At 38.3% G+C, this 7884-nt stretch overlaps 2 protein-coding genes across 2 annotated transcripts; one reads left to right on the plus strand and one right to left on the minus strand.

Moving 5' to 3' along the window:
* Window positions 1-231: 231 nt before the first annotated feature.
* LOC148803807 (uncharacterized) lies at window positions 232-795 on the minus strand. The gene has a single exon (XM_088896833.1). It carries the CDS (start codon window positions 733-735, stop codon window positions 460-462), a length of 276 nt encoding a protein of 91 aa, XP_088752959.1. The 5' UTR covers window positions 736-795; the 3' UTR covers window positions 232-459.
* Window positions 796-5241: 4446 nt separating this feature from the next.
* LOC104613087 (adenylate-forming reductase 03009) lies at window positions 5242-7262 on the plus strand. The gene has a single exon (XM_010280779.3). The coding sequence runs from the start codon at window positions 5330-5332 to the stop codon at window positions 6995-6997; it is 1668 nt and encodes a 555-aa protein (XP_010279081.1). The 5' UTR covers window positions 5242-5329; the 3' UTR covers window positions 6998-7262.
* The last annotated feature ends 622 nt before the right edge of the window (window positions 7263-7884 follow it).

The following is a 7884-nucleotide window of genomic DNA, read 5'->3' on the forward strand; positions in this document are numbered from 1 at the left end:
CTTATGATCCATTTGGTTCACAGTTGGAATCAGAATCAAAATCCTTCGAAATCGAAATCAAAATGGTATATTCTCATAATCTGTTTGGTTAAGATATGAATGAAAATGAAAATTGGAATCAGTAGGAATGGGATTTCATTCCTAAAAGAGGGAGAAGGAATGGCCATTCCCTCAAATGGGGGAATGCCATTCCACCAGGAATGGGCAACAATTCAAGGAAATTATTAGTAAATTAAAAAGATTTGAGGAAAACATTTCTTTTATAATTAGGATAATTAATACATAGTACATAATTTACCACAAGACTTTTCCTTGAAGCAAAAAATGTTTCCCTCTCTAACAGAATATACGATTTAGTTAGAGATAATAACAAAAGCATACAAAGAAAAGAAATAGAAAAAAAAAAAAAACTAAAGTACATGACATCAAAATACAATTGTGTTCAATGTATCGTTTCAATCATGGTTTTCCACGATTGGCATCAGTCTGCTCCTCAGAGAGTCCACCACCACCACCACCACCGAGCGTCGGAGCATCGGTGGATCCTCCACCAAGGCCTTGTTTGGGATCAAGGTGTCCTTGAGTTCCATAGGCTTGACGCTTGTAGTCCTCCAAATCAGAGTACCTTACATAGGGGCTGCTCTCTAATGGTAGCCTTTCCACAGTTTCCTTTTGATTTGTCATCTTCTGATCTTCATACTCGGACTCTCGCATCATCTGCTGACTACTCGACATTATTTCTCCAAGTTAATTAAAAAGCTGCAAATGTCTGTAAATTTTGTTTTAAAATCTGTTTGTGATTTGTTGATATCTTTTGCATATGTATATATACTATATACTCTATCCCTCTTTAGGTGAATTAATTGACCGAGTCAATGTAAAAGGTGTGAAGGACATAGGGATCCGTGTCTTCACAAAAAATTTAGATTACTCTTGAACGATGGGATGGTTGAGGTTATAATTCCATTTTTAGTTTTTACAACCCAATCCCCAATAGAATGGTTGTCTTGTATATCTTTTTTTTTCTAAAATTATTTCTCTTATTTCGAATGTTATTTTATCTTTTTTATAACTGTGACAATTGGTGGGTGGGGAAACACGGTGATTATCAGAGATCAGGATTTGATCCATTAATATTCCACACAAATCTAAACAGTACCTATACTACGGTCTGATAATCGGATTAGAATGCATGGTTGGTAAGGATGTCAATAGATCGGTTTTGGATGACCCGTCTAGTCCAAAATTAATTTGGGCGGATTGCATAGATTAACAAGACATTGGATTTGACTAATTCGGTCTAAAATATTTATTAGATTAAATTTTATATTAAATTAAATTGGATTAAGTTAATATATGGTCCATTGATGTAAGAAAGAATATATGTGTCAATAATGAACCGGGCTGGAGTTGAAACCAATATAAATCAAAATGAATTTGAATAAATTGGATGGTCCAGACATGGATTGAATCGGTCCAAATTGATCCAAAACATTCATTGGATTGGATCTAGTCCATTTGTAATAGACTCACATTAGACTGGATCGGATTGGACCAAATCCAATCCAATTGACACCCCTAATGATTGGTTGAACCAAAAAGCAAAAACCAACAACTTCCCTGATTTAATGGCTTGGGGCATTAATGAAAATGAGATTTCATGAAAGCAGAAAACATGCAAATACCCTGAAATTACAACTTCCCAGTTCCCGGCCAGTTTCTTCTCATGCCTCATTCAGACTGATCTATAGAGTTACTCGGATTCAATGGAATCATTTTAGCGCCATTTAAGACTTTGTTTGGACTTTTTACTAGGTGGAGGTAGAATGTTGTGTCACAAGAAGTGAATGGTAGGAAGTGGAAATCTTCTATTGTCGTCCATTATTAGTTTCTCTCTTACTGAATCCTTGACTTGTCGCTTGCCACTGAGAAGAAGACTTTGTGTAATGGGCAGTATTGACCACGCAAACAGACACACCTAGCCAATGGCGTTCAATACTCTTTTGACTACAGTACATTAATTGGAATAAAGCCATGCAGCATTTCAAGAAATAAACTCATTTCGCTTTGTTCTTATATTAATAACCAGAAATGGATATCCATTTCATATAGTATAATATTCTGGTTTCAGTTTCCATTTCATATGTATACCTATGTATGTGTGTTTATCTTTATATGTGAATGTGTGTATCCCCTACTTTTGTTCTTAGCATTTCACATATATGCCATATATTAATTGGATGTTCCCATCTTAGTGGAAGCCACATTATTTAATTTGGTGAATGGAGATGCATTTACCAAGAACCATTATCATCTCATAACTATGATGGTCATACATATGTATGTCTGCTGTTAATTAATGTAATTAATTAAACAATTAAGCACATAGAAAAAATTTTATATATAAATGATTCTTAATGAACAATTATGTATGAAAATAGTAAAAGCTATTAAACCATAAAACACTAAGATATAGGTTTCTATTTCATACAATATATGTGGCTTGCATTGATTTTCAGTTTATGAATACAATGCTTGAGAAGATCAATAATTAATTATGTAGCTGCATTAAGATTTATTTGGTACGTAGAGATGTTAGGAAGCTTAATATATTATAATAAATTATTCAAAAAAGATATGGGTCAAAATAATGAAAAATGATTTAAGCACTAGTCATATATAATTTAGTAATATATATGGCATGAGAAAGAATTAAAAGGCGATCAACCTATATTGTATATAGTTGAGAGAAATTTAGATGATAATGATGATGAGATGAATTTTCATTCCAGTACTGCACTACTGATGTTTTTAAGTTGCAATAAACGGATCGAAAGTGATCCAGAGCCAATTAGCTATCGGATCGGATAAAGTTATATCAAAGGGAGCCCGACCCAATGAGTTTACGAAGCTTTCGAGGGGTACAGATGATGGTTGGTCGGCTATCCTCTGGTTCCCACCATCTAGACAGGATTCGGAGTCGGTCCAAGGGATTCAGCAGCACTACTTGGTACATACGCGTAAGCGTGTGACCTTTGAAGGACAAAAACGAGTGCTCGCCGCATTCCGTCATTACTCTGGCACACGCACAACCGTGGATACAAAGCGAGTAAGGGGGTGAAGGGCCACAAATTCTGGCTCTTATTCCAAGTCTAGTTCCTTTTTTTTTTTTTTCTCATTAATTAATCTCAGACAGAAGTTGTAACAATAGTCGGGCGTCTTTGTCAAGACTCGAGAGAGGAATGCTAAATTCGGGTTTGTGAGGAAGGACAACAAACTGAACTTGACAAAATTTGATCTTTCTATTCTAGTTTTAAAAGTGAAAGAGTAGAAAAAGAATGATATCATTAAGACCCTTTATTTTCAACGTTCCGCCATCCCTAATATGCTTTGTTTTGAATTGATTATGTGTTTTTCGGTATTGTTCAACTGGAATTGGGAATCTTAATAATTTTCGATTTAATTAAGTTTCGTTTTAATTAGGGGTCTTCATCTGGTCGGTTTGGTTCAGCTGATCAATTGGAAATGGAAGTCTAACCGGTTTTTCAATTGAAAAATCGAATCAATCCTCTAACTCAAATATGAAATCGAACCAAACTGAAACAAATTTATATCGGTTTGATTAGCTTTTAAATCCGTTTTATATCAGTTTAGGCAATAAAATTGTTGGTAAGTTCTAAGTAGAGGCTGGGGTTGCCTAAAAGAAGATTAAGCTTCCCTGCAAGGAAACTGAAACTTGGGCGTGGTTGCATTTTGAGGTCTAAAATTAATGCTTTTAGTTTTTTAGAACTGGAGAATTCATTTAGTTTATTAGAATGGAACTGTCTTGGCCGTTATGGGGACGGTAAAGGATCAGCAATATACGGGTTCTTGAGGGATTATGGATCTGCTACCCACAATAAAGCTACCCATACTTATCCACAAGATGATGCTACCGACAAGTCACAAGACACTGCGGGTCTTACCTGATCAGGCATTTCTCTTGGTTGTGTTTGGTTTGAAGAAAAAGATAGGGGAAAGAAGGAAATGGTAAAAGAATCTTTACAAATCTTTTATAGGTTTTTTGCCTTTCTCTATCTTTTCCTTCAAACCAAACATAAGCTTAATGTATACTGTAGTGAATGTCCTATGGGTCCTGTGGGTAGCATTCTTCTTTGGGGTAACAGACCTATACTCATTATATATATATATATATATACTATTTTCTAAACTTAATTTGCAACAGTTACTAGTTTATCATTGAAAATTTGTACTTTCAGCTGATTTTATGAAAGCGAAACGCATTGGACATTTCTAATGCCATTGATCACTAACCAGTTCTAATTTGCTTCTTCCAGGAAGTAGCCCTTTTTTATAAATTAAAGAAAATAATTTCAGAAAAAAGGTCTACATCCTGGGAGAAACAAAGGAGTAATCTACTTAGAACGGGTTAGTCAGAAATAAATGAAAAACCTAGTGACCATTTACGTAGCTAGCCACCTTTGTAAGTCTTGGGCCTAAGGATTCCATTATATTGTTGGTTGTCCTGTCAGTAATTTTCCTCAAGGTATTTAACTAATCTATTGAAAAAATTGCCTTATACTCTGTTTGGGAAGAATGCAAATATGTACAGTATAGAACTACAAATACAAATGCTGTCATTTGTCATAAATCATGCATGTTTGTATTTGCATCCTTTCCAAAGGGAGCCTTATAAAAAATTAATAGAATAAATTATAACTTTTTCTGCTCTTACAAGATGCACCTTTATAGTGATTCTAAGTAAACAATATGTCCACTCAGAGTTAAAGTCTTCATTTATCATGATGAAGTGTTGAATTGATTCTTCCCTAAGATCAATCACTTACCCGACCTTAATGCTACTTGATCCAACAACCCGATAGAAACCCATCACTTGGGAATTTTTTTGGTCCACTCCATCCAACAGCCCGTCAATTTTTTTGGGATAAGTATGGGAACTTTGTTGAAAATATATTAGTGAAAGTATCTGTTACTCACAAATGGGCGCCTCACATGCACTACGGAAGATGTTTCCAATAAATGATAAGATGTGCGTGTGAGCGCCAGTGAGGAGTGAGGCGCCAGATGTGAGTAGCAGATCATAATGAACATCACTAAGATATACTACTCATATACCTATTGACCAATCATGGCTGAAAATATATTAATTTAGTCTGAAAGTCTACACTTAATTACCAATTTCCCATAGCCAATTAGCTTATAAAAGCCGAACTTGCTCTTACCAGAAAACACACAAGCTAACTCTCGAGCTCTTCCTTTCTTTGATTCCCTCTCTCCTTTTCTCTTCTACAAATTAGAAAGCTTCGCCATGGAAAACAAGGAAAACATTAGTAGGTTCTCAAGCTGTCGGGGAGTTGCTTTCGAGATCAAACCCCCAAGCACCGATCCCTTCGCCTTTGCACCTCTTTCTAAAGAGGAACACTGCGATGGCAGCAAGATTTGGCTTCCTTGGAACCACGGCAACTCTTTCAGAGTTTTTCCAACGACTGATATGCTTCAAAGGTCCATGAGTCGAACCAGCAGCCATTTCTGTGATCTCGATCATGAGGATCACAACGATGATGACAGCAAAGTAGAGGTGGTTGTAGAAGGAAGCAAAGAGGATTTGGAGAAGCAGAAGCCTGTTCCCATTTCATCCAACAGTAAACCTGAACAACCACCACCACCCAAGGCTGCACGTAAGCAGGAATCGAGACTGTCAATTATACTACTCGATCAAGGCCTATTCACAGTCTACAAGCGACTCTTCACCGTGTGCTTGGCTCTAAATGTGATCGGTTTGGTCCTTGGAGCCTCTGGGCATTTCCCCTATGCAAGGCGCAAGGCCGCACTCTTCGCCATTGGGAACATACTGGCTTTGATTCTCTGCCGGACCGAGGCCTTTCTGCGAGTGGTTTTCTGGCTAGCTGTGAAGCTGTTAGGGAGATCATGGGTACCTGTACCGTTCAGGACTGCCACCACATCCTTCCTCCAATGTCTTGGTGGAATTCACAGCGGTTGCGGTGTATCTTCGGTGGCCTGGCTCGTATACTCCCTTGTGCTCACTCTTAAGGACAGAAAAAACACATCACCGGAGATCATAGGCGTGGCTTCCACAATCCTTGCTCTTCTCTGCCTTTCATGCTTGGCTGCCTTCCCCCTTGTTCGCCATCTCCACCATAACGTCTTCGAAAGGATCCATCGCTTTGCCGGTTGGACAGCCCTCGGTCTCCTCTGGGCCTTCGTCATCCTCATCTTCTCCTACCAACCAGAATCTAAAATCTACAACGTACGCGGCTCCAGATTGGTAAGCGAGCAAGAATTCTGGTTCACATTAGCCATCACTCTTCTGATTATCCTTCCATGGGTTACTGTGAGACGAGTTCCAGTCAAGGTATCGGCTCCTTCTGGCCATGCCTCGATTATCAAGTTCCAGGGAGGAATTAAGGCAGGCATCCTGGGCAGAATTAGCCCATCACCCTTGTCCGAGTGGCACGCCTTCGGCATCATATCGGATGGCAAAGATAACCACATGATGCTTGCAGGTGCAGTAGGCGACTTCACAAAGTCGTTGGTTTCAAACCCACCAAGCCACCTGTGGGTCAGGCAGCTTCACTTCGCGGGCCTACCTTATCTCGTAAACATGTACGAGAGAGTGGTGTTGGTGGCCACAGGTTCCGGCATCTGCGTATTCCTGTCCTTCCTGCTACAGCCGTGCAGGGCGGATGTATGCTTGGTGTGGGTGGCGAAGGGGGTGGAGCAGAATTTCGGGAAGGAGATCAAGGAGATGGTGAGTGGGTTTCCAAAAGACAAGGTAATCGTACATGACACAGCTGTCTCCGGGCGGCCCAACGTAGCAGAGATGAGTGTGGAAGCTGCAAGGAGGTGGAGAGCTCAGGTGGTCATTGTCACCAGCAATCCAGAAGGGAGCCGAGACGTTGTGAACACATGCAAAGCTGCTGGGGTTCCAGCCTTCGGCCCCATATGGGACTCTTAAAAGTCCTAACTCCTAACCTAATAGATTGTGCTAGGTCCCCATGCTTTTTCTTTTCGTGCCTTCGGTCCCCCTTTCAATATATATATATTGAGTCTCCAAAGTGTCGTCTAGTTCAAAGTCCAAAGCACCGTTCCAGTGTAAACTCAGAGTCTACAAAAGGTCTCTCTCCAATCAACCAAGGAAGATTTAAGTAGTTATCAATGTATATGAGTATATCTAATGATCTAATCCGGATTAAGTACATGATTTTCTTTATTTAAGCAAATTATAATCTCTATCTATATCTATACTACCTTAAAAGTGTCAATATATCTTATTTTCTGCATTTTCCATTTTATGAAATTTATCTTAATTTCTTCTTCAATTAACTATCCCTAGTGGAAATTAGCATTTTGATAAAGAAACCTTAATTCAGACAATTCAATATTCATCACTCATCATCATTAAAATCAAGTACAAATGCTACCTTGCTCATACTTCCAAATTCAAAATTATGGGTTTATGCTTTGTCATCATTGTTCGGGATAATATATAGTCTTAAATAAACAAAAGGTCATAGAAGTTGCAATAATGAATTTTAATTTGTAGAAATATATATGTCCAATGCCCCAACCTGTGACAGTTCTTGGTTAACTAGGGCATGCCTTTGTTTTGATTGTGGACGGACGACCCACATGCATATGAGCAGCATCACAGACAAGTTCAACTTTAGCTTTGGTGGCTTGTTTATATTCACCCAAACTCTTTTTTCTTCCTCCTTGAAGATAATAAGACCAAAAGCCACAATTACCAAAATTACAAAAATAAATAAAAGTAGCCAAGAAATCAATAGTGTGAAACAATTAATTGATGATATATTGATACAGTGGGTCCACTGTTGCTTTGTG

Source organism: Nelumbo nucifera, chromosome 1 (assembly GCF_055504915.1).
Source record: "Nelumbo nucifera cultivar China Antique chromosome 1, China Antique-T2T, whole genome shotgun sequence".
NCBI classification, from domain to species: domain Eukaryota; kingdom Viridiplantae; phylum Streptophyta; class Magnoliopsida; order Proteales; family Nelumbonaceae; genus Nelumbo; species Nelumbo nucifera.

Excerpts from the sequence above, each read along its gene's own strand:
- LOC148803807 (XM_088896833.1), bottom strand. The coding sequence starts at position 735 with ATGTCGAGTAGTCAGCAGATGATGCGAGAGTCCGAGTATGAAGATCAG.
- LOC104613087 (XM_010280779.3), top strand. The coding sequence starts at position 5,330 with ATGGAAAACAAGGAAAACATTAGTAGGTTCTCAAGCTGTCGGGGAGTT.